The 27,374-nt window shown below is 40.4% G+C and overlaps 1 protein-coding gene across 1 annotated transcript in view; it reads left to right on the forward strand.

The window, feature by feature from the left end:
- ELL2 (elongation factor for RNA polymerase II 2) overlaps window positions 1–27,374 on the forward strand; it is a 93,328-nt gene that overhangs the window by 22,085 nt on the left and 43,869 nt on the right. Inside the window, exon 2 of the mRNA XM_080682706.1 lies at window positions 774–821. Within this exon, the coding sequence (XP_080538832.1) occupies window positions 774–821 (48 nt within the window). The remainder of the gene's footprint in view (window positions 1–773; window positions 822–27,374) is intronic.

The following is a 27,374-nucleotide window of genomic DNA, read 5'->3' on the forward strand; positions in this document are numbered from 1 at the left end:
ACCTGTTTGACCCTTAATTAAAAACTGATCTCTGGTAAAATGTGAGAAAATAGAAATAATCATTCAATCTCAAATACTTTAATTTTATATTTCTTTTAATTTTTAATATTTCTTTAATTTTATATTTCTAGTGTCCTATTCGAGTTTTGCAAAGTTCCTCCAGTTATCGTTCCTATTACCACCTCTTTTAAAAACATATGAAGAGCCCTAGCCAGTTTGGCTGCATGGATAGAGCATTGGCCTGCAGACTGAAATGTTTCAGGTTCTATTCTGGTCAAGGGCACATGCCCGGGGTTTCGAGCTTGATCCCCAGTAGGGGGCATGCAGGAGGCAGCCGATCAATGATCAATGATTCTCCTTCATCACTGATGTTTCTCTCTCTCTCTCTCCCTCTCCCTTCCTCTCTGAAATCAATAAAAATGTATTTTAAAAAATATGAAGAAACTAAGCCAGAGTATGATTTTTCTGTGTACTAGTAAAATTGAATCTGTATACTAATCATATTTTTACCAAACTGTATCAGTCATTTAAAAAAACCTGATCAGCTATACTACCAAAAGATACCTTTGGTTGTGTTATTCAGAGAAATGTCAATAGTGTGCTTCTGTTTATCAAGGCATCTTAATAAAATGACGTGTAAACCTATGTACATAATGAAAAGGTATTTTCACAGACTATACCACTGACCAAATGCAGATTTAAAATTTAAACATTTAATTCTGTGTCACAGTAATCAAGTTTGACCTGTTTGTTTTTCATGTTTCTTTTAACAGAACTTAATTCCTTTTCGACCTTCAATTCAGTTCCAAGGGCTCCAAGGGGTGAGTACTCATTGATTTAGCAAGAAAATCTATTTTTCTCATACATTGTTTTACCTAAGTCTTAAAATTTGTTTTCACCTGTGCCTCTTAATGTACTGTCACTCATATTTTATGAACTTTGTGACTAAATGTAAACTTCTGACACCTTTACAACACTTGAATTATCTTCTTTTTAGTTAAAAAATAGTTAAGATATAGTTATTGACAATAGATTTTTGCAAGTCATGGGTTATTGCATTTTTTAACTATTTTATTGCAGTATAACATACAAAGTATTATGAGAATGTCTTGTTTACCACAATTAAGTTATAAGGAGTTATTAATTTTAGGAAAATTCTGATTATGTGATATTGTTTTTATTAACTATTCTATTTTATTTCTTTGATTGTACATACTAGGAAATTAAATGTATAAATAGAAAATTGAGTTTTTCCAGTACACAGAATAAACAAAGGGTTCTATTTTATTGCACATTTAAAAACATAATAAATGATAACTCCTAATAAAATGCACCTATGAATTTTCTGTTTATAATAGATGATAGACTTTACAGTACTGTCAGTATTATTTATTACTATTATTATTTAATATTAAATAAATAGACACAGTCATTCCTTCATCTAAATTAACATGCATTTCTGAATTTGTCTCTGTATAGGATAGTATGGAGAGTTGGAATATCTGTAAATAGAGTTTAGCCTATAGAGAAAAGGCAAGTTGGGAAAGCGGGGAGCTTATATTTCTGCTTACTATAAATCTACATACTTATGACTTTTTATCATGTCACAAAATGCAAAATTCAATGTAAATAAATCCAATCTTTCTAAAGTTTATAAGTTGAAAACATTTCAAGAGTCAAGAGATTAATTATATCATTCAACACCAAGTAGAAGTACTTTTAAATTTTGTGTAATGCTGACTTGAAAGAGATGTTTGTGTATAGATGTCAGAGCTTTACATGATAGCTTAATAAGAACATCCTTTTTTTCTCCCAAGTTACCGAGTGATTGTAATTGGAACAAGGTTCTCCTGAATTTTGTTTATAGCTTTTTAGGTTGTCTTTAGTGCATGCTGATTCTGGGTGTTTTTTTTTTGTTTTTTTTTTGTTTTTTTTTTTTAATATATTTCTTTATTGATTTCAGAGAGGAAGGGAGAAAGAGAGAGAGATAGAAACATCAATGATGAGAGAGAATCATTGATCAGTTGCCTCCCGCACACCTCCTACTGGGGATCGAGCCTGCAACCCAGGCATGTGCCCCTGGCCAGAACCGAACCCGGGACCCTTCAGTCCGTAGGCCGATGCTCTATCCACTGAGCCAAGCCCGCCAGGGCTGGGTGTGTTTTTTTGTTGTGTTGTTTTTTGTTTTTGTTTTTTTTCTAGTTGTTTACTCAAGGCTTCTTGAGTTTTCTGGAAAATTTTAATGGTATTAGTTATATCTGAAGAGATGTCCCAGAGGCAGGCCTGAGTCCATGAACCCTGGAGGGCTCCACAGAAACAGTAAAGGGTTATGTTGACACAAGAAACACCCAGGCCCTAGCCGGCTTGGCTCAGTGGATAGAGTGTCGGTCTGCGGACCGAAGGGTCCCAGGTTCGATTCCGGCCAAGGGCACATGCCTGGGTTGCGGGCTCGATCCCCAGTGGGGGGCGTGCAGGAGGCAGCCGATCAATGATTCTCTCTCATCATTGATGTTTCTATCTCTCTCTCCTTCTCCCTTCCTCTCTGAAATCAATAAAGAAATATATTTAAAAAAAAAAAAAAGGAACACCCAGACCTGTAAGAATTTTTATTTGAGCCAAACTGAGGACAATTGCCAGGAAGCAAAATCTCAATGGATTAAGAAAATGCTCTGGAAAAATGGCAGGTTTTTTGTTTTGTTTTGTTGGGTTTTTTTAGTGTGTGTTTATTAAACCTGGGAACAGTGAAAGGTTTAGGATAGAAGAAGCAACTGGTAAGAGCCTAGGTGGGGCTTCTTGGCTCACTGGGAAGTCAGAGGAAAGGGGGCCTTGAAGACAGGTTCAGTGGGTTAGCCCAGGGCAAGCTGGCACTGCCTTTTGCTCCCCTGATTGTAAGTCTCGTGGGTACCCTTAGAGTTTAGAGATGCACACCTGGGAGGGAAGAAAGGCATGGGCATGCTCCCAGGAGGGAGAGCTCATCTAGTTTTAGCACTTATTGTATACATCGGAATCAAAGGGGGAGATGTAGATGGGTTACATGAAATTTGCTGGTGATTAGGGAAACTAGAGAAAACAAAGCAGGAAATCTCTGGGTTTGGATAAAAAGTAAAAGGAATGGACATACACATCTTTTACATAGGTGGATATAGGATAGTTAACAATTAACACAGTAAGAGTAACAATGAGGAGCTCTGTAGTCTCCTGCTCTGGTGGGAAATAGTGCCCTACCAGTTGCCCTCAGACTGTAGGAATCATTGCAAAGCAGGCAGTTTATATTTGAAACCTTGGACATCCTTTTCTGAATTCTACTTCTCCCAAGCTTTTCTGTCTCAGCTTCCCCAGTTTATCTATGCAAGCCCCATTCTCTCTCCCTATTCCATCCTCACCTGAATATAATTCATGATAAAAGTAATTTGGATATAAATGACTGATAGGTTTAAATTTTAATAGGTGTTTTCATTTTAGCAGATAAGCTTTTTAACTCAAATGAATGGTTATTGGATTTTGTAGAGTAGAAGGTGGAGGAGTGGAAGGGGAGGAAGTTGCAGACTGACAACTGTGGGATACGTGGCCCAATCTTGCTTATTCTGGGTTCTGTCTCCTTGTCCCCTCCACCCCAACTGCTGTCCACTTTTTATTCTAACTGGGAACAAAATATATGGACTCAGCATTGTTTCAGAGCCTGCAGCTGCATTCCATCCACCCCTCCCCCCTTCTCTTTGCTTAGCTCTCACCAGCCTTTTGGGACTTAGTGGAAACAAAGAGTCATTAAGGGGGAGAGAGTGGGTTGGCACTGCCCACAGGGAATACACAGGGCCACAAGTGTGAGGGTCTCTGTACAGTGCTCCTCTGTTTGTCAGGAGAGGCATGATAATTTAACAATGCCTATGCTGCTTGCTCTAGAAACTCTTGGATGTACACTGACAGTTTTCCTATGTGGAAAATGTTTAGGACTTTAAATGGAAGGTTTAAATTTAGGTTTCCCACAAAAGACACGTTTCCTTAATGAGAAATTTTAGTTCTTTTTTACTACAGCGTTTCAGAAACTTTGAAAATGTTTCTAGAGAGGATTTAGCAAATCTAACAAATTTACAGTTTTTACATCAAATGTGATTGAAAATATACAACTATCATGATAATGTCATATGTAGGCATATTTGAAGCATAACTGAAGCATTGTTAAAATATCATTTTAAAAGTGAACATTTACTGTTAAAAATATATCCTGATGCTGAGCACTGCATAGTTATATTGTGCCTTGTTACTAATATAGGATTTCCCCCCACTCAGTATTGTCTTTAGAAGGTCAGAATTTGAGTTTTGGAAGGTTAGCTTTTAAGCATATTTACTTTTGTGCCTGAATATGTTCTCTTAGGTTGAAATTTTCTTCTAAAAAAAAATGCAGAGTGTTAAAGTATAGCAATATACTGTTACAGAGTAAAAATTCTGAGAGTCATTGATTACCTGGATTTTTATAATCACAGCTGGGCAGCAATTTTTATAGCATAAAAAATGTAAATTGTATCTTTCACAATTCATCTCACCCCTTTCCTTTAACAGGGGTGAGGAACGTCAAGGTGGGGAAATCATTTGGTCTAGCCCTGCCAAGGCATTAGGGGTGAGTTAATTAAATGTTTGACCAAATATAGCAGGCTACTTTTTTTTTTTTTTTAAATATTCTTTTTGCTCTTTTATTGAAGTTTTTTGTTTTTTTTAAAATATATTTTATTGATTTTTTACAGAGAGGAAGGGAGAGGGATAGAGAGCTAGAAACATCGATGAGAGAGAAACATCGATCAGCTGCCTCCTGCACACCCCCTACTGGGGATGTACCCGCAACCAACGTACATGCCCTTGACCGGAATCGAACCTGGGACCTTTCAGTCCGCAGGCTGACGCTCTATCCACTGAGCCAAACCGGTTTCGGCAGCAGGCTACTTTTTAAGTTGATAATTTTGTATGGCCCTCGAATGATGTTATAAATATCCTTGGCAGAAAAAAGGTTCTCCACCCCTGCTTTAGAGGAAGAGGGTGCTCAGGAAATTGAATGGTCATTGAAGGCATTTTATGGATTCAGAAAGAGGAGGAAATATCTGTAGGAGCAGTTGATTGTGATTTCTAAACTCGTGATTATCAGGAGCTACATATATCAGCCACAAAAGTCTTGTTGACTTCCCTGAAGAATATGAGTCAACTAATTATCCTCAAAGTTTTAATCCATACCTATGATGCTCACTAACTAAAGGTTTCCTAGAATTATACATCCTGTAGACCATTTCAATTAAACAGAAAAAGTATCTGGTAAGATTTACGTGGGCTACAGTATTGAGGTATTCAGGTTACAACATTCAGAGGAAAATGCTACATCTTTATTGTCAGGTAAGCTTTATATAAATCAGCATAGTTCTGTCTCTTATATTTTAACGGAAATATACTGAAATTGTAATAGGTGAAAATTTTCTCAAAACGTGTGTCTCAGTACAGTTTTAAGAACTAAACCCTGTATTTTTTTTGTTGTTGAACGTTTCTTGTCTAAAGACACAGATATGGAGGCATACCTGTAACTGTACTGTAGGTCTCCACATCGCCAGGGGAAAGTTCTCCTCGCTATTACTGCAAAGTTTTAAAAGGAGAGGTACCAGAAGCAAATTAAGTCAGTGTTTTAAAGTAATGGCAGTTGTAACTGATGAAGTTATCTACTAACATAATTATTTTTCACAATAAACTGTCATCAGTGGATGTGCTAATAGTTTTATTGTTCTGCTTGTTTCTTACTTTAGGGCACATTCTTTTAGCCCCTATAGTTCCACATACTCTGCTAAGTGTTTAGTGTGCAAAGATACAGGGGTGGGTAAGACATGGGCTCCGCCCTCAGGGCAATCCTTCTGACAAACATACAGACTAATACTCAGAAAAGAATAATAAGGTAGAGCATATCCAGAACCCTCCACTGGGCACTTCTATAGAAATAGGGGACTGTCAGGAACGAGGCTTATGTGTATATTTCTGATTGATATGAATCAGCATTTTAAACAAAGGTTTCAGTAGATGCAAAATACTATATCTTGGCCTAAGTATGTAAAATTCCAGAAGGCTCCTTTAAATCCATCTGCACACATACACAAAAAGGTAGATCTGTGGTATGTTTATAATTTGGACAAAATCTGAAATGGCAAGGTTTTTTGCAGAAAATAAAGGCCACATCCCCTCTGGTATGCGGCAGCCTTGCAGAGTGGACTTGCCTGCTGCCTCAGGGACTCAGGTGCACAGGGAATGATTGCCACAGGGCAATGAGAAACAGTGTCAACATTGTCACAGCAAATGGGATCCCAAACTCCTATACTAACTCAGTATTTGCTATGAGAATGTTGTTCCAAATTCTTTCTAATTTAACTGCTTACTTCAGACTCAGCAATCCCAGAGGCTTTAAAAAACAGAAGTTAGGTTTGCATACATGATTTAGAAATTACTTGTAAGACTGAAAAATAGAAAATATTTTCTATAAGTACCATGTAGGGTCTCCTATAAAATATGGAGTCACACACACTTTTCCAAGAATAAACAAGGAATAGCCAGCCAAACAAGTTTTAAATGTATGTTTTCCTAAAAGGCATAGTGACTTGAAGATTAATCAGCATTTAACTGTTAACTTTAAAGGCTTGAATAGTGCTATAAAATTCTTGCAGTAGAGTCATTGATGCTAAAGAACAGAGGTTGAATTTTTCTTCTCTCTCTTTTTTTTTTTAACTTCCAAACTTAGCAAAGTGCTTCAAGTTTTGTTTTTTTTAATTGTTTATTTTCCTTTGGCAGGCTGGGGAGAAGATTGGGTCTGAAAAACTCAATTACACAGTATTTGAAATTAGTAGGCAATTTCAGCCCACCTACAAAGGCTTCCTGAACACTATCCTCTCTAACCTACTTGATACCTGGGAAGCAAAGACAACTTTCCACTTGAAATAGCAACAGGGATAAAAATAAATCCCCAACACTGCCATTCGTTCTTAGATGATATGCCTGCACTCTGACTGCTTTCCCTGCTGATTTTGGTTTGGCTAGCCCACTGGTTTTGCCAACAGTTGTGTTTATTCAGTTTGCTCAAAGGTTGTTGACTAACAGCTACCTTTATACACCCTGCTCTGAATATAATTAATACTAGAAGGATGCTAAAGTTATATCCTTTTGTAATGATAGTTCTGTTTTATTTTTTTAATACTAACTGGCTGACGTGTAAATAACATTTTAATATTTGCATTGAATTATAGCTCTTTAACCACATGTTAATTTACTAAGGTATTAATACCATAGAAAATTATCTAATTGGAAAGAGTTAACTTTGATATATATCAAAGGTTATATTATATAGTATATATTATAATTGTATGTATAATATGTAATATATCTATACTAATAAAAGGGTAATATGCTAATTAGGGTGGATGTCTTCCAGACATCCATCCAGACAAAGCCACAGCAGCTGTAAGGCCCAGGGCTCAGGCCTCACAGCCGCTGTAGCCAGCAGTGGCAGCAGCAGTGGGGTGATGGGGGCGGCACCTTCCCCTGATCAGCCCGGTCGCCTCCCACAGAAGGAGGTCAGACTGCGGCTTAGGCCCGCTCCCCCACGGTAGGGCATCAGTAGGACATCCCCTGAGGGCTCCCCACGGTAGGCCATCAGTAGGACATCCCCTGAGGGCTCCCGGACTGTGAGAGGGGACAGGCCAGGCTGAGGGTCCCCCCTAGTGCATGAATTTTTCGTGCACCAGACCTCTAGTAAATGTATAATTATACATGTATATGTAGAATCTCATATTTGGCCAGGGGAATGGTCTGACATTCTGGAAACTCATATTATTTCAAACAATAATTGAATCATAGTTTGAAGTTATTGTAAATTGACCAACTTCTCTATTTTATGTTGCCATACTCCTCTGCCCTCTTCTTTCTGTATAAGAACTAGCCATAGGGTTTCTTAAGGAGAGTAGTGAGCTAAATTCACTGTCTGTATCTTCACAACTCAGCCAGGTACCACTACAGGCACCAGTGGCATAAGGGGGACCTAGCCCACCTCCTGCCCTGGAAGAGTGGAGAATGGTGGAGTGTGGGAGGGTAATTTTGTGTGTTTGTGGTACCCGGGGAAACTGTTTTAAAGTACTCATGGACCACAGCCTCACACAGGCTCCGTGTGGACTACAGCAGATCAAGCTTCCCAAAACATGATCAGGAACAGGAGTTGAAGGTGAAACCATCCTGCTCTGCCCTTCACTAAACTGTAATCACTTTGGAAAGCAGCAGCTGAAACTATTATTGAAATCTACAGCTGCCACAAATACCATAAATTACATTCTTAGCAGTGAGTTAAGCTTACTATCATCATTCAGTAAGCATTTATGCATTCTCCCACACACCATAGTAGACAATGTATAGACAAAGGTAACTGGGACCCTGAAATACTAGCTCTTGTTTCTAATTGACATCAACTGTTTGTCAATAAAATCTGCCATGATGGCTTTGCTTTCTTGTTTCCTACCGAAAACTGAAACTTATGAAGTTGAGTCACCTATGATATAGACATTGTCACTTTAATATCACTAATTTAAGCTTAGAAAATAATCTTTTTATCATTCTACAAGAGGCCTGATGCATGAAGATTCGTGCAAGAATAGGCCTTCCTTCCCCTGGCTGCTGGCACCACCTTCTGCCTCTTGCCTTGTTGCATCCATTTGCATATTCCATCCTTATCGGCTGTGGGTGCTGCCATCTTTTGTCATGGAGTTATGGTCAATTTGCATATTCCATCTTTATTAATAGGATAACATCTGTGGTTCTTACAGCTAAACCACCCTTAAATTTAAATCATGAGCATTATTTAAATATCTTTTGACCTCTTACTATGTGTATGGCCCTATCCTAGGCACACAAGATGAGCTTATAAGAGCTTTCTTAAAAGGGAGTCAAAATTTAAAGCAGGAAAAACAATTTAGCATAATATGTCCAAACCCAAGATCTTATTTCAAACAATACTTAACCCACACACATACACACAAAATACTATATGCTATTGATTTCAAGGTGTGTTTTATTTTTAACATTGAATGTCTTTGGAATTGGAATGCTTCTCATTATCAGTGGCATCTTAGTATTGTGTCATAGTTTGTCAGCATTTTATACAGTGGTGCATAAAATCATGAATTGTTTTACAATTGCTGGCATCTTAGATTTAATTAACTGTAGTCATGCAGTGGAAGTAGAGTTCCTATGTTCTGCAATAAGAGTTTATCTAAATAGAGTATCTTCAATAGTTTTATTTCCTGCCCTAACCGGTTTGGCTCAGTGGATAGAGCGTTGGCCTGCGGACTCAAGGGTCCCAGGTTCAATTCTGGTCAAGGGCATGTATCTTGGTTGTGGGCACATACCCAGTAGGGAGTGTGCAGGAGGCAACTGATCAATGTTTCTCTCTCATCGATGTTTCTAACTATCCCTCTCCGTTTCTCTCTGTAAAAAATTAATAAAATATATCTTAAAAAAAATAGTTTTATTTCCTGACCTCCCCTACCCCCAACCCTCTTGACTAGCTTTCTTCTTAGCTCAATATGTTAAATAATCTGGAGAATTTATAGGGAAGGTATATTTTTATAACCATTCTTGAATTGTGATGTAAACTGTAAGGAACAAAAGTATATAATTAAAATGTTCTCAAATTTGTGTTTTTGGCTAAAAACCTTAACTATAAAAGTTACTTGTTTTGAAAACAAGTTTAGAAGAAAAAAGTTATTGACTTAAAGACTTGAAAAGCCCATAGTCTTGCTTTGAGGCTAATGAATTTGCCCTTATTAGGCTAAGAATTTTTAAATCTCTCTTATCATAAATGCACAATTATCTATTCTATTACTTTGTATATAGTTCCAATTATTTTTCTTTCTTTAAAAAAAATTTTTTTATTGATTTCCAAGAGGAAGGGAGAGGGAAAGATAGAAACATCAATGATAAGAGAGAATCATTGATCAGCTGCCTCCTGCACACCCCCTACTGGGGATCAAGCTCACAACCTGGCATGTGCCCTTGACTGGAATCAAACTTGGGACCCTTCAGTCCACAGGCTAACGCTCTATCCACTGAGGCAAACCAGCTAGGGCTCAATTATTTTTCAATAATTACAGCTAAAATTTATTAAATACTAGAGGCCCGGTGCACAAATTCGTGCACAGGTGGGGTTCCAGTGAGTCATGTGGTTAGATTTGCAATTTAACATGCTTATTCAATAGCTACCTTGACTTAGTTATTCTTTATATATGGGAAGGAAGGAAAAGGAGGAGTCAAGGATGGCTCCATATATATATGACGAGCATTTGGTTAGATAGTGAGGCCACTATTCAAGATCTGAAATAGATGAAAGAACAGATTAAGGCAGGAGACATAGGGTGTGTTTGGTTTGGGACATGCTGTACAGGTGTTCAGATAATACACCACACCTCATTTTATCAAGATAGAGCTGTCCAGAAGGCATGGGGATTTAGAACAAAAAGGGTTTTCAAGAAGCAACCCCAAAAGGACATTTAATAGGATTTAATTATATTTGGAGGCCCAGTAATTAGAAGGAAAAAAGGTGTATTTACAGATGGAATAAAATCATAGTTAAGGGTGTTGTTGTTTTCAACTGTGAAGAATACTGGCTTATTTGTGAACACTTTTAGGAGTGTTGATATTTTAAATTACTGACACTTAAGGGAATTTCCAACTCCTGTTGTGAAATTTTGTTCACACTAATTAAGAACAATGGTAAGCTAATAGAGATAAACCGTGACATATTGATGCAGTGGAAAAGTACACAATAGTGAAAGACAGTGATTTACTAGTAGACTCTAAATTTTAGAGTATACAACATGGCAGTGAAAGCCCTAAGTGGGCAGAAGACTACATTTGGTGTGACACCATTTTTTTTAAATATATATTTTTATTGATTTCAGAGAGGAAGAGAGAGGGAGAGAGAGATAGAAACATCAATGATGAGAGAATCATTGATTGGCTGCCACCTGCTCACCCCGCACTGGGGATCAAGCCCACAACTGGGGCATGTGCCCTGACTGGGAATTGAACCGTGACCTCCTGGTTCACAGGTCGATGCTCAACCACTGAGCCACGCTGGCTGGGCTGGTGTGACACCATTTTTATAAAGTTCAATAAGAGACAAAAATCAAACAATATGTTGTATATGTATATGCACATATGATACTATTAAAAATAAAGAATGATAATCGCAAAAGGTAGAAAAGTTACTACCTCTTGTAGAGAAAGGCAGGCAGAAAGGCCAGGAGAAGAGCAGATGGGTAGATACATTATTGCTAACTAGTGGCCCGGTGCACGAAATTCATTCATGGGAGGGGGGGTGTTCCCTCAGCCCAGCCTGCACCCTCTCCAATCGGGGACTCCTTGGGGGATGTCTGACCGCAATCTGGGACCACTGGCTTCTAACCGCTCGCCTGCTTGCCTGCCTGATAGCCCCTAACTGCACTCCCCTGCCAGCCTGATCTCGCTCCCAACAGCCCTCCCCTACTGGCTTGATCTCACCCCCAACTGTCTCTGCCTGCCTGATCACCCTAACTGCCCTCCCCTGCTGGCCTGGTCTCACCCCCAACTGCCCTCCTCTGGTGGCCTGGTTGCCCCAACTGCCCTCTCCTGCCAGCCTGATCTCGCCCCCAAATGCCCTCCCCTGCAGGCCTGATCTCGCCCCTAACTGCTCTCCCCTGCTGGCCTGATTGCTCCTAACTGCCCTTCTCTGCTGGCCTGATTTCACCCCAACTGCCCTCCCCTGCTGGCCTGGTTGCCCCCAACTACCCTCCCCTGCTGGCCTGGTTGCCCCCAACTGCCCTCCCCTGCCGGCCTGATCTCGCCCCCAACAGCCCTCCGCTGCTGGCCTGATCTTGCCCCCAACTACTCTCCCCTGCTGGCCTGATTGCCCCTAACTACCTCTGCCTGCCTGATGTCCCTAACTGCCCTCCCCTGCCAGCCTGATCTTGCCCCCAACAGCCCTCCCCTGCCGGCCTGATCTCGCCTCCAACGGCCCTCCCCTGCCGGCCTGATCTTGCCCCCAACGGCCCTCCCCTGCCAGCCTGATTGCCTCTAATGTCCTCTGCCTGCCTGATCGTCCCTAACTGCCCTCCCCTGCCAGCCTGCTCTTGCCCCCAATGGCCCTCCCCTGCCGGCCTGATCTCGCCTCCAATGGCCCTCCCCTGCTGGCCTGATCTTGCCCCCCAACTGCCCTCTTCTGCTGGCCTGATTGCCCCTAATGTCCTCTGCCTTGGGCCCCACCACCTTGGCTTTGTCCAGAAGGAAATCGGACATCCGGAAGATGGATGGTCGACCCCGTCTAATTAGCATATTACCCTTTTGGTAGTATAGATTATGTAGGATAGGATTGCTTAAATGGGCGGCGGGGGGGAGATGCTCTTGGCAGACAAAAATACATAATCCCTATATCTGGGCTGATATCCAGCCATATGCACTATACTGCCAAACTGGTCATTAAAAAATTGAACCGCTTTCTTACACCTTACACCAAACAGCTGTTGTCCTTAAAATCCCTCTCAGGCCCCACCTTAGGTTCTGCCTTCACAGTTCACCCAGATTAGGTTCTGATTGGTCGGTTTCTATGCCAGTCAGTGTCAAAAAGCTCCACCTCCTAGGCAGCCATTGGCTCCTCGCACTTCACCCAGATTTGGTTCTGATTGGTCAGTTTCTATGCCAGTCAGCGTCTCCGGGCCTATCAACAGGCCTGGTCAGAGAGGTGGGGCTGATCAACAGCACCAGTGGAGGCCCGAGAGAAAGAGAGGCGTGGCTGCTGGCCAGGCCCCGAGAGAAAGAGAGAGGCAAGGACTGATCAACAGCTGCCACAGAGGCTACAGATCAGACCCTGCTTCTGTCTCCAGACCTATCTTTGGGCCTGATCTGCAGCCCCCTCGGCAGTCAGTGCTGGGTCATGGCACCCGCAGCAGTGGGCAGTCAGTATTGGGTCGCCACGGCAACCCAGCACTGACTTCTAGTTGGTTGAGCCTTCGGTCATTTTGGATGTTATGGACCTTGGGTTTTTATATATTAGAATGTTCTATTTCTTAAGTTGGGAGGTGAGTTCACAGGCGCTCATTATGTCATCAAGCTTCTTAACTATCAAGCTGTATTTGTTTTGTAGAAACAAATATTACATAAATAAGTTTGTTTTCATTATGATTAACTTTAAATATAATTTGTCATCTTCATGGATTAAATGGGGGGGGGGATTATTTCAATAGATGCCAAAAAAGGCATTTGATAAAAAATTGGTATTAAATCTGGATTAAAACTTTAGGTAAGTAACAGAAAGAATAATTCTTCCTTAACATGATGAAAAATATCTTTGTCAAACTAATAGCCAGTTACCATACTTAGTGATAAGACAATATAAATAGTCTTATTAATGTTAGCAATAAAATACAAATGCTCACTATCATCTCATAGTTTAACATTGTTCTGAGGATGTTCAGTAATGTCATGGAAAGGAAATGAAATAAAAGCTATGGATAATAGATAAGTGGGAGCAAATTTGCCAGTATCTGCAGATAACCCAAGTAACCAGGTTAAAAACTTACAAGATTTTCTTCAGTAAGGTGGTCAGTTCAGAAATAACTGTTGGAAAAAAAACTAGCAGCCTAATAGTGGGAGGGTAGAATGAAGAGAAGTCTCTTTTTAAAATGGGAGGAATATATATATATATGTAATTAAATATATTTTTATTTACTGCAGAGAGGAAGGAAGAGGGAGAGAGAGATAGAAACATCAGTGATGAGATAGTATCATTAACTGGCTGCCTCCTGCATGCCCCCTACTGGGGATCAAGCCTGCAACCTAGGCATGTGCCCTGACCAGGAATCAAACCATGACCTCCTGGTTCATAGGTCAATGCTCAACCACTGAGCCACACCAATTGGGCTAAATTATATACTTATATTCATTCCACATAAAAAGATACGATATTTATCTTTCTCTGTCTGATTTATTTCACTCAGTATAATGCCCTTGAGGTCCATTCATGATGTATGTGTACACATGTACACATATACACACACACCACAATTCCTTTATCTACTCATTTATTAAGGGACACTTAGGTTGTTTTCATATCTTGGCTATTGTAAAAAATTCTACAATCAATGTAGGGGATGCAGGTTCTTTTTAAATTAGTGTTTTCATTTCCTTTGGATAAATACCCAGAAGTGGAATTGCTGGATCATATGATAGTTCTATTTTTAATTTTTTGAGGAACCTCCATCCTATTTTCTGTAGGATGGGAATGTTTTATATAGTGGCTGCACCAATTTATTTTCTCCCCAGCAGTGCACAAGAGTTCCCTTTTCTCCACATCCTCGTCAAAACATGTTATTTCTTGTCTTTTTTTATAATAGCCATTTATTTAACACGTGTGAAAGTGACATCTCATTGTGGTGTTGATTTTAATTTCCCTGATGATTTATAATGTAGAGCATCTTTTCATGTACCTATTGGCCATCTGTATATCTTTGGGAAAATGTCTATTCAGATTCCATGACCATTTTTAAATTAGATTTAGTCTTTTGCTATAGCATTGTATGAGTTCTTTATATATCTTGGATATTAACCCATTATCAGATTCATGATTTGCAAATATTTTCTCACATTCAATAGGTTGCCTATTAATTTTGATGATGGTTTCCTTTTCTGTGCAGAAGATTTTTATTTTGATGTAGTCCCACTTGCTTTTGCTTTTGGTATTAGATTGAAAAAAATTACCAAGACCTATGTCAAGGAGCTTACCACCTATATTTTCTACAAGAAGTTTTATAGTTTTAGTTTTTACATTCAAGTCTTTAATCCATTGAGTTCATTTTTATGTTTGGTATAAGATAGTGGTCCAGTTCCATTCTTTTGCATGTTACTCTCCAATCTTTCCATTATTTATTGAAGAGACTATCCTTTCCCCACTGTATATTCTTGGCTCCTTTGTCATAAATAAATTGACCATATATGCATGGGTTTGTTTCTGTGCTCTCTATTCTGTTCCATTGACACCTATCTATCTGTTTTCATGCCAGTAACATGCTGTTTCAGTTATAGCTAGTATGTGATACAGTTTGCAACCAGAGAGCATGATGACTCCAGCTTTGTTTTTTTTCTTTTGAATTGCTTTAGCTATTTGTTGTTGTTTTAATAAATCTTTATTGCTCAGATCATTACAATTGTTCCTCTTTTTTCCCCCCATAGCTCCCCTCCACCCGGTTCCCACCCCACCCTCTGCCTTTACCCCGCCACCCACTGTCCTCATCCATAGGTGTACGATTTTTGTCCAGTCTCTTCCCGCACCCCTCACACCCCTTTCTCCCCTAGAATTGTCAGTCCACTCCCTTTCTATGCCCCTGATTCTATTATATTCACCAGTTTATTCTATTCATCAGATTTTTTTATTCACTTGATTTTTAGATTCACTTGTTGATAGATATGTATTTGTTGTTCATAATATTTATCTTTACCTTTTTCTTCTTCTTCCCCTTCTTAAAGAATACCTTTCAGCATTTCCTATAATACTGGTTTGGCAGTGATGAACTCCTTTTGCTTTTTCTTATATGTGAAGCTCTTTATCTGCCCTTCAATTATGAATGATAGCTTTGCTGGGTAAAGTAATCTTGGTTGTAGGTTCTTGCTATTCATCACTTTGAATATTTCTTGCCACTCCCGTCTAGCCTGTATAGTTTCTATTGAGAAATCAGCTGACAGTTGTATGGGTACTCCCTTGTAGGTAACTAACTGTTTTTCTCTTGCTGCTTTTAAGATTCTCTCTTTGTCTTTTGCTCTTGGCATTTTAATTATGATGTGTCTTGGTGTGGTCCTCTTTGGATTCCTTTTGTTTGGGGTTCTCTGCGCTTCCTGGACTTGTAAGTCTATTTCTTTCACCAGGTGGGGGAAGTTTTCGATCACTATTTCTTCAAATAGGTTTTCAGTATCTTGCTCTCTCTCTTCTTCTGGCACTCCCATAATTCGGATGTTGATACACTTGAAGTTGGCCAAAGGCTCCTTACACTATCTTCATATTTTTGGATTCTTTTTTTTTTTTTTTTGCTTTTCCGGTTGAGTGTTTTTTGCTTCTTTGTATTTCAAATCTTTGACTTGATTCTTGCAGTCCTCTAGTCTGCTGTTAGATCTCTGTATATTATTTTTTATTTCAGTCAGTGTATGCTTAATTTATAGTTGGTCCTTTTTCATATCCTCGAGGGTCTCTCTAAATTTATCAGCCTTTTCTAGAAAATTCTTGAAAGACCTTATAACTGTGGTTTTGAACTCTATATTTAGTTATTGGCTTTCCTCCATTTCTTTCATTTGTGATCTGTTTCTTTGTCTCCGCATTTTGGTTGCTTCCCTGAGTTGATAGAGTGGCTTTGTGTGCTAGGTGTCCTATAAGGCCCAGTGGCTCAGCCTCCCCAGTTACCTGAGGTGGACACTCTTGGTGTACCCCTTTGTGGGCTGTGTGCACAGTCTTGTTGTAGTTAGCCTTGATTATTGTTGGTATCACTAGGAGGAATTGACCTCCAGGCCAGTTGGCTGTGAGGATAAGCTGTGTCTATGATGGGAAAACCTCTGTGCTGGAGACACCCTTATGAGACAAGACTTGCTTCAGTGGGGATTTGGTGCTCATTGAGTCTGCCTCCTGAGTGTGTCCCTTATGGATCTGAGGAGTTGTAATCTGGGTGGTTCCACTCTGACCCCTGGGTACACTGGCTCTTGGATCTCCAAGGAGGTGCTAATTTAGCCTCTGCCCGAGGCCACCCAGCAGGAGCTATGGAGAGATCTGTAGATTCCTCTTCTTTGTTTGGGTTTTGGAGGTGCCCAGATGAGGCCCAGTTGTGAAGCAATGCAAGCTGCTGTGGGGCCTTGGGCCTTCTTTTGGATGTTCTGCGTCTCACTGACTCAGCTGCAGTTTGTTAGGTAAGTTTAGAATTCAAAGGACTAGGCCATTCATATGCAAAAGCCTCTGGGCTCAGCTTGGATGGGATGGAGTCTCAGGGCGGAGCAAACTGCAATAGCTTCGTGGTGGGGGGAATCTCAGGGCAGAGCAAACATCAGTGGCTTCCCATCAGCCCTGCCCTATGAGGCCCCTGGGTCTCAGTGTCCCGCGGCAATCGCTGTAAGCACCTCTGAGAGAAAGCCGCCCTCGAGTTTTGCCCGCTGTCAGACAGTCCAGTTTCTCCCCGTATGAGTCTGGGTCCCCAGAGTCTTGCCCGGAACTGGAGTTCAGAGCAGTCGGGAGCTTTTTCCTCCCTCCCAATTGAGAAAGCCAGCCGCGTACTCAGTTGCCAGCCCTCTCCGCACGCGCGCCTCCGTACCTCTGCCTTTCGTAGCTCCTGTGAGTCTCAGTGTGCTTTTCTTTTTCCTTCTAGTTGTAGAATTTCCACTCAGCCAGGCTTCCTGTGGTTCTGGATGAGTCCATTTTGTCTTTTAGTTGTAGTTTTGAAATTGTTGTGCGAGGCAGCAGTTCAGGTGTTTACCTATGTCGCTATCTTGGTTTCTCCCTCTATTTGTTGTTGTTTTTTAATGTTCCATACAAATTTTAGTATTTGCTTAATTTCTGTGGAAAATGCCATTGGAATTTTGATAGAGATACTTTGAATCTGTATTGCTTTCAGTAGTATGTGCATTTGACAATATTAATTCTTCCAGTCCTTGAGCATGGAATATCTTTTTTTTCATTTGTGTCTTCTTCAATTTATTTCCTTAATTTCCTTTTCCTTAATGTCTTCTTCAATCAAAGACATAGAGTGGCTGAATGAATTAAAAAACAAGACCAGTATGTATGCTGCCTACAGGAAACTCAGGTCATATATAAGAACATACAGAGACTGAAAGTAAATGGATAGAAAAAGATATTCCATGCAAATGGAACCAAAAGAAAGCTGGAATAGCTATACTTAGAGAAAACAGACTTTAAAACAAAGACTATAATTAAGAGACAAAGAAGAGCATTATGTAATGACAAAGGGACGAATCCAATATGAAGATTCCTGGAGCCTTCCCGTGGTCCCTCTCCGGCTGCTCAACCTCCTGTGTCCCTCCCTGGCCCCAATCATGCACCAATGGGGTCCCTTGGCGTGGCCTGCACTCTCTCGCATTCTGGGACCCTTCGGGTGATGTCAGAGAGTCAGTTTTGGCCTGATCCCGCAGGCCAGGCCAAGAGACACCCCCCCCCCGGTGCACAAATTCGTTCACCGGGCCTCTAGTTTGTAAATATTTACCCAGTATAGGAACACCTAAATATTAAAATAGATAAGGGAGCAATAGACAGCAATATAATAATAGTAAGGGGTCTTTAATAACCCATTTACATCAATGGATAGATCATCCATATGGAATTCAATTAAGAAACAGCAGCCTTAAAGAACACATTAGACCAGTGGTCGGCAAACTCATTAGTTAGCAGAGCGGCAAACCGCGGCTCATAAGCCACATGTGGCTCGCGAGCCACAGTTTGCCGACCACTGCATTAGACCAAGTTTACTTAACAGATATTTACAGAACATTCCATCTTAAAGCAACAGAATACACATTCTTTTCAAGTGTACATGGAACATTTTCCAAAATAGATCACATGTTAGGCCACAAACAAGTCCTAATAAATTTAAGAAGATTGAAATCATGCAAAGCGTCTTTTCCAACCCCAATGGTATGAAACTAGAAATTAATTCATGGAAAAAAAAAAAAGAAAATTCACTAATATGTGGAGGTTAAACAGCATGCTACTGAACAACTAATTGGCCAAAGAAGGAATCAAAAGAAAAAAAAATACCTGGAGACTAATGAAAATGTAAATACAACATAACAAAATTTATGTGAGACAGTGGTTCTAAGAGGGAAGTTAATAGCAATAAATGCCTACCTCAAGAAACAAACAAAAAAAATGTTTCTCATAAGCAACCTAATCTTATACCTGAAGGAACTAAACAAACAAACAAAATCCCAAAATTAGTGTAAGAAAATAACAAAGCTTAGAGCAGAAATAAATGCAATAGAGACTAAAAATACAATAGAAAAGATCAATGAAACTAAGAGCTTGTATTTGAAATGATAAACAAGACAAACCATTAGCCAGACTCACCTGGAAAAAAAGAGAGAAGACTCAAATCAGAAATGAAATACATGTTACATTCAATATCACAAAAATACAAAATATCATAAGAGACTACTGTGAACAACTGTATATTAACAAATTGGATAAGCTAGAAGAAAGGAATAAATTCCTAGAAATATACAACCTACCAAGATTGAATCAATAATCAAAAACCTCCTGACAAACAAAAGTACATAGCCAGATGGCTTCACTGGTGAATTCTACCAAACATCCAATGAAGAATTAATACCAGTCTTTCTCATACTCTACCCAAAAATACAAACTCATTTTGAGGCCAACATTACCCTGATACTAAAACTTGACAAGTATGCCACAAGAAAATAAAATTATAGGCCCATGTCCCTGATGAATAAAGATGCAAAAGTCTTCAACAAAATATTAGCAAACTGAATTCAACAATACAGTAGAAGGATCAAATATCATAGTCAAGTAAAATTTATTCCAGGGATGCAAGATGATTTTTAACATCTCCCAATTAGTCAGTGTGATATAACAGATTAACAAAATGAAGGATAAAAATCATATGATCATTTCAGTAGATGCAGAAAAGGCATTTGACAAAATTCAACATCTATTTGTGATTTCAAAAAACAACAACTCTCAACAAGACACAGAGGGAATGTTCCTCAACATAATAAAGGCTATGTATAGGCCAATCCACAGTTGACATCACACTCACAGTGAAAAGCTGAAAGCCTTTTCTCCAAAATCAGGAACAAGATAAGGAGACCCATTCTCACCACTTTTATTCAACATAGTTTTGGAAGTCCTAGCCAGAACAATTGGCAAGAAAAAGAAATAAAAGACATCTAAATTGGAAAGAAAGAATTAAAACTGTCACTATTTGAAGATGACATGATATATACAGAAAACTCTAAAGATTCCATTAAAAAAACAAAACTGTTAGAAGTAATAAATGAATTCAGTAAAGTTGCAGGATACAAAGTCAATATACAAAAGTCTGTTGTGTTTCTATACACTAATAGAAAAATTAAAAAACAATTCCATTTACAGTTGTATCAAAAATAATAAAATGTCTAGGAAATAAATTTAACCAAGGAGCTGTAAGACCTGTATACCAAATGCTGTATACAAAATGTCATAGATGGTGATTTATAATACATATATCTATATTTACTATATATCTATATATTTCCTAATTGTTCTAATTACATAAAAGAAATTTTTGAGATGTCAAGTTTAAATATGGCAAGAGTCCAGAAAAAAGGCTTAATGAATATTCAAGGTTTAAAAAACAGGTTGACAAGGAAAATGGAAAAGGTAGGTCTTGAGAAGTTATCTATAGCTAGACACCAGCTAAATATTTTGCTATTCAACTACTTGATAGAGTTGTTTTGTCATCTATCAGTGGAGAAAGAAAATGTTCTCCCCATCTTGATCTTTCTCCCAAGTAGAAGGAAAGGAAAGTACAGGCAGGAGTGCTGGTATTATCAGTGGCTTGGAACAAAAGGCTACTTTCCTTTCTGAGTTAACAGTTGACATTTGGAGCAAGAGTATTGTGAAGTCCCCTGGGATGGGTCAGATCTAGAAAGGTCAGATTGTAGGAATGAAAAGTAGTAGTCAGTCTGAATTTTAAAAGATAAGGTTTTTAAGGACCTTTGGGTAATAAAACTCAGAATGCAGTGGAGAGCTGATTGAGAATTAAGTTTGGGCCCACAATATTAGTTGAATTGATACTTAAAGCAGCCATAGTAAAAGGACAGTCTTTTAAGATACTTAGAGGGTTTAATAATCACTCAGTTATACAGGGGATATCTTATTTTAGAGTGAGAATATAAGGCATAGCCACATTGATTTATATATTAACTAGTGGCCTGGTGCATGAAATTCGTGCACATTAAAAGGGGATTAATTAGAGGAAATAATTTAATATTGCTATTTGCCTTTTCTCTATAACAGAAGTGTCAGAGATGAAAGAAAATCAGTAAAATGTATATGAAAACCTTCCTCTGTCAGAATCTGGAGCACACCACGGGACCCAGAGTCAAGTCCCCGCCCACCCACATGTGCCTCAAAATCGCATGAGACCCAGACCTGGCCCGCCCGCCCCCCCCATTGGGATAGATCCAGACCTGGCAAGTCCCACCCTGGTCAAGCCCCGCCGGGCAGGGAATGTAGCCTCTGGTCCCCTGGCCTGGCGCCAGGAGGGGGGGGCGTGGCCTGAGGTCCCCCAGCCCAGATCGGGGTGGGGAGGCATGCCTTGAGGTCCCCGGTCAAGCCCCGCCAGGTGTGAGATATGGCCTGAGATCCCCCGTCAAGCCCCGCCAGGCGGGGGGGGGGGGGGGCGGGGCGCAGCCTCAGGTCCCCCAGCCCAGCATCGGAGGGGGGAACAGCCTCAGATCCCCTGTCAAGCCCCATCGGCTGGGGGGTGCAGCCTCAGGTCCCCCCTGGGCGGGGGGCGCAGCCTGAGTTCCCCCGACCCAGCACTGGGGGTGCACCTTGAGGTCCCCTGTCAAGCCCCGCCAGGCAGGGGGGCGCAGCCTCAGGTCCCCTGGCTTGGTGCTGGGGCGGGGGGGGGGTGGCCTGAGGTCCCCTGGCCTGGTGCCGGGGTGGGGGGCACAGCCTGAAGTCCCTGTCAAGCCCCACCAGGTGGGGGCACGGCCTGAGGTCCCCCAGTCTGGCACTGGGGCGGGGGAAGCAGCCTGAGGTCCCCTAGCCCAGCACCAGGACGGGAAGTGAACCTTGAGGTCCCCTGTCAAGCCCTGCCGGGTGGGGGGTGTGGCCTGAAGTCCCCTGTCAAGCCCCACCTGGTGGGGGAAGCAGCCTGAGGTCCCCCAGCCCAGCACCAGAATGGGAAGCACACCTTGAGGTCCCCTGTCAAGCCCCATGGGGGCGGGGGAGGGAGTAGCCTCAGGTCCCTGCTGATTGTTAAGGCTCCTTATGGGAACTTGGCCTCAGCTGTGGGTGCAACCATCTTTGTGATGGAGTGATGGTTAATTAGCATATTCCCTCTTTATTAGATAAGATAGTCTATTAATACTAAGAAATTCTTTCTAATGACTAATCTGAATTCCTTTTAGTTTTCTCTTAATCTAATTGTTTTAGTAATTCATTAAAGTCAATCTTTACAGATTAAGGAGGAGGGAAGGTACTTGAAAGTGTTCCATTTCCACTAAACAATAAAGATGTTGCTGACATATTTCCACAGATGTTTGAGAGTTTTGTATTTGACTAAAGAAAAACCTCCTACTAGGGATGTTTGTTGTTTGTTTTTCCTTTTTGTTTTTTAAGGAAGATAGTGTTCTGTCCCTTCTTCAGAGAACTTGAATAAGAATTATGAGTCAGGATTAATTTTGGATAGTCTTCTAGTATTTCACAATTTCTGAGTCTGTAAAAGTAATTTTTTCAAAAACATTTAAGGTGATTAAGTCATGAAGAGCAAATGTCATAGTGAAAACTTAAATTCTAAGTATTTTTTAAAGCAGAATTTATTGTTTTTCTGATAGAAAAACAAATGAATGCACATTTGAGAATTATAAAAGTACATACAAGGATAAAGATGAGTAATAAATGTCTCTAACAATGAAAAACATTTAGTGTTGGATTTCTTCTAGTTTTTTTTCCCCACATTCATACATACCTTTTAAAAAACTGCATTCACAGTGTACTTACTGCTTTTTTATATCCTGATTTTTTCATTTAACATATGTCATCAGAATTTTCCTGACATTAAATAGTAAAAGTTACTTTTAAATAGCTACCTAACATTTTATTTTATAGCTGCACTAGTATTTCTTTAGCCATTACCTATTACTTAATAGTTTCTATATAACAGTAAGGGTATGATGAACAAACAAAATCTTTACTTCCATTTCTAATTGTATCTTCAGGCTAGATTCCTAGATGTCGCATTACTAGGTCAGAAGGTATGAATGCTTTTAAAGTTATTTATAACTGTCTCCCAGTTGCCCACCCCACTGCCACCTCCACCTCAACCCCAGAAAGCTGCTGCTGCTATTTTCACCGCTGTTTTAAGTGCCTGTCAGGAAGTGTTTCCCCTGGCCAATATTGAATACATGTTTTTTAAATTTCAAAAGTAATTATTTGATAATGTTTAAAAACTAATAGTATGATTTATTTAAAACTATCTGGCATGGGTAACATGAAGTATCATCAAATGTGTCGTCTCCATATGATATTGTTAGGAGTGGTTTTGAGTTTTTAATTTCTTTCTTTGTTTCTCCCATTATAGTGGGGAGAAGTTTTTATTAATTCATGGACTTTCTTTGAAATACTTTATCTCTCTAAGTTTTTTAAATAGTTATTCTATTTCTCTAACTTTTTACATGTTTTGCTATATTGTCATTCTATTTCTCTTTACATTGTTTATGGTCCTAATAATTTAATGCTTTTGAATTTCCACCCTTACCTTTAAATACCTGTTTTTCTTTTCCTTTAATTTTTTTTAATTTCATAAATCTTGATTGTTCAGATTATTACAATTGTTCCCCTTTTTCCCCCCCATAGCTCCCCTCAACCCGGTTCCCACCCCACCTCTGCCCTTACCCCCCCCACCACCACTGTCCTCATCCATAGGTGTACGATTTTTGTCCAGTCTCTTCCCACACCCTCGACACCCCTTTCCCCCCAAGAATTGTCCACTCCCTTTCTATGCCCCTGATTCTATTATATTCACCAGTTTATTCTGTTCATCAGATTTTTTATTCACTTGATTTTTAGATTCGCTTGTTGATAGATATGTATTTGTTGTTCATAATTTTTATCTTTACCTTTTTCTTCTTCTTCCCCTTCTTAAAGAATACCTTTCAGCATTTCCTATAATACTGGTTTGGTGTTGATGAACTCCTTTAGCTTTTTCTTATCTGTGAAGCTCTTTATCTGCCCTTCAATTCTGAATTTTAGCTTTGTTGGGGAGAGTAATTTTGGTAGTAGGTTCTTGCTATTCATCACTTTGAATATTTCTTGCCACTCCCATCTGGCCTGCATAGTTTCTGTTGAGAAATCAGCTGACAATCGTATGGGTCCTCCCTTGTAGGTAACTAACTGTTTTTCTCTTGCTGCTTTTAATATTCTCTCTTTGTCTTTTGCTCTTGGCATTTTAATTATGATGTGTCTTGGTGTGGTCCTCTTTGGGTTCCTTTTGTTTGGGGTTCTCTGCGCTTCCTGGACTTGTAAGTCTATTTCTTTCACCAGGTGGGGGAAGTTTTCGGTCACTATTTCTTCAAATAGGTTTTCAGTATCTTGCTCTCTCTCTTCTTCTGGCACCCCCATAATTCGGATGTTGGTACGCTTGAAGTTGGCCAAAGGCTCCTTACACTATCTTCTAATTTTTGGATTCTTTTTTCTTTTTGCTTTTCCGGTTGAGTGTTTTTTGCTTCTTTGTATTTCAAATCTTTGACTTGATTCTTGCAGTCCTCTAGTCTGCTGTTAGGTCTCTGTATAATATTTTTTATTTCAGTTAGTGTATGTTTAATTTATAGTTGGTCCTTTTTCATATCCTCAAGGGTCTCACTAAATTTATCGGCCTTTTCTAGGAAATTCTTGAAAAACCTTATAACCGTGGTTTTGAACTCTACATCCAGTCTTTTTCTTTCCTCCATTTCTTTCATTTGTGATCTGTTTCTTTGTCTCCGCATTTTTTGCTGCTTCCCTGAGTTGATAGAGTGGCTTTGTGTGCTAGGTTTCCTATAGGGCCCAGTGGCTCAGCCTCCCCAGTTACCTGAGGTGGACACTCTTGGTGCACAGCCTTGTAGTTAAGCCTTGATTGTTGTTGGTATCACTGGGAGGAATTGACCTCCAGGCCAATTGGCTGTGAGGATCAGCTATGTGGACTGTGTGCACAGCCTTGTTGTAGTTAAGCCTTGATTGTTGTTGGTATCACTGGGAGGAATTGACCTCCAGGCCAATTGGCTGGAGGATCAGCTATGTCTACACTGGGAGAACCTCTGTGCTGGAGACACCCTATGAGACAAGACTCGCAAAATTGCAAAAGCCTCTGTGCTCAGCTTGGATGAGGCAGAGCAGACAGCCTTGGCTTCCCGTCAACCCTGCCCTATGAGGCCCTGGGTCCCATTGTCCCTCGGTAATCGCTGCAAGCACCTCTGAGAGAAGGCTGCCCTCGAGTTTCGCCCGCTGCCAGACAGTCCAGATCCCCCCCGAATGAGTCTCGTTCCCAGAGTCTCATCCGGTACTGGAGTTCAGCGCAGTCAGGGCCTTCCGTCTCCCTCCTGCTTGAGAAAGCCAGCCACGCACTCAGATGCCAGTCCTCTCCATGCTCGCGTCTCCCTACCTCAGCCTTTTGCAGCTCCTCTGAGTCTCAATGTGCTTTTCTCTTTCTTTCTAGTTTTAGAATTTCCACTCAGCCAGCTTTCCTGTGGTTCTGGATGATGTCCGTTCTGTCTTTTAGTTGTAGTTTTGAAATTGTTGTGCGAGGCAGCAGTTTAGGTTTCTCCCCGCCCCTCTTTTCCTTTAATTTTTTATTTGCTTGATTTTAGAGAGAGAGAGAGAAGAGAAATATCGATCTATTGTTCCACTTATTTATGCATTCATTGGTTGATTCTTGTATATGCCCTGACCAGGGATCAAACCCATAACTCTGGAGTATCAGGATTAACACACTAACCAAATGAGCTACCTGGCCAGGGCTGTCTTTCTTTCTTAACAGAACATCACAAACTTCTCATGAACCCATCTTTTTTATGGGCAATGAAGTGAGTTACTGGCAAGTGGATAAAATGTTTTGCTACCTCATATAGTTACATTGTTCTAGAGCAGGGGTCCTCAAACTATGGCCCGCGGGCCACATGTGGCCCGCCGAGGACATTTATCTGGCCCGCCGGGTGCTGCTCCCTGCCCTGCTTAGCAGCCGACTCGTCCCGGGCCTGCAGTGCACATAGGAATTTGTTCATAGTTTTTTTTTTTTAACTATAGTCCGGCCCTCCAACGGTCTGAGGGACAGTGAACTGGCCCCCTGTTTAAAAAGTTTGAGGACCCCTCTTCTAGAGGAACATTGGTGTGTATGAATCTGCCTTCTAACAGAATTAAATAATTATCTAAAAGATAATCAAGCAGCCGTAACCAGTTTGGCTCAGTGGATAGAGCATTGGCCTGTGGACTCAAGGGTCCCAGGTTCGATTCCGGTCAAGGGCATGTACCTTGTTTGCGGGCACATCCCCAATAGGGGGTGTGCGGGAGGCAGCTGATCAATGTTTCTCTCTCATCGATGTTTCTAACTCTCTATCTCTCCCCCTTCCTCTCTGTAAATAATCAATAAAATATTTTTTTAAAAAGATACTAAAAGATAATCAAGCAAATGCTTTACTATATGAATTATCCAAATACAGTAATTACATTAGCTGTCTAAATGTAAACCATTGTCCTTTGCCAACATACTTCTTTCTCTATTTGAAGACATAGCTTTGATGGGTTTACCAACAGCTTAAGCATACTATTCTTAAAAATGAATATTTTTAGTTCTGTATTTATTACAGTCATAAAGCAGTTGATCTAAGAGACTTGACAGGCCCTTTTATTTACATTAGAAGGACCAATTCTCTTAGAAATCAGAACTGCTGGTTTGTTTGTTTATTTCCTTTTCAGTTTTCTAACTGTAACCCTAATACTGTGTGTCCAACAATATTTGCTTTATAGTTGCTCCTTGGTTGGGTGCATAAATGTTTACAAGAGTTATATCCTCTTATCATTATGAAATGTCTTTTTTTTTTCTTATAGTTTTTGTTTTAAAGTCTAGTTTTGTCTGGTATAAGTATTGTTACTCAGCTTTTTTTTTTCCCATTCCTTTAATTTTAGTCGGTGTGTGTTATTTGATCTGATTTGTGTCTCTTACAGACAATACTAGAGGCCCGGGTAGAGTCCCTAGGCCTGGCCAATGATCAGGTCCGATCTGTGGGGCAATCGGTGGGGCGATCAGGGAGCTACCACTGGCACACGCCTTGGCCAGCCTGGCACTGCCTGTTCGCCGGTTCCGCCCTTCACCGCTGCCGGTTGCCTCCCTCTTTGGGGCAACCAGCGGGGCGATCAGGGAGCCCCCCACTGGCACCCGCCTTGGCTGGCCTGGGACCTGCAGGCTGGGGGCAGCTCCTGCATTGAGCATCTACCCCCTGATGGTCAGTGCACATCATAGCAACCGGATGTTCCACAGGTCGTTCTACCAGTCGGTCTATTTGCATATTAGGTTTTTATTATACTAGTGGCCTGG

This window comes from Plecotus auritus (assembly GCF_963455305.1).
Source record: "Plecotus auritus genome assembly, chromosome: 7".
NCBI lineage: Eukaryota > Metazoa > Chordata > Mammalia > Chiroptera > Vespertilionidae > Plecotus > Plecotus auritus.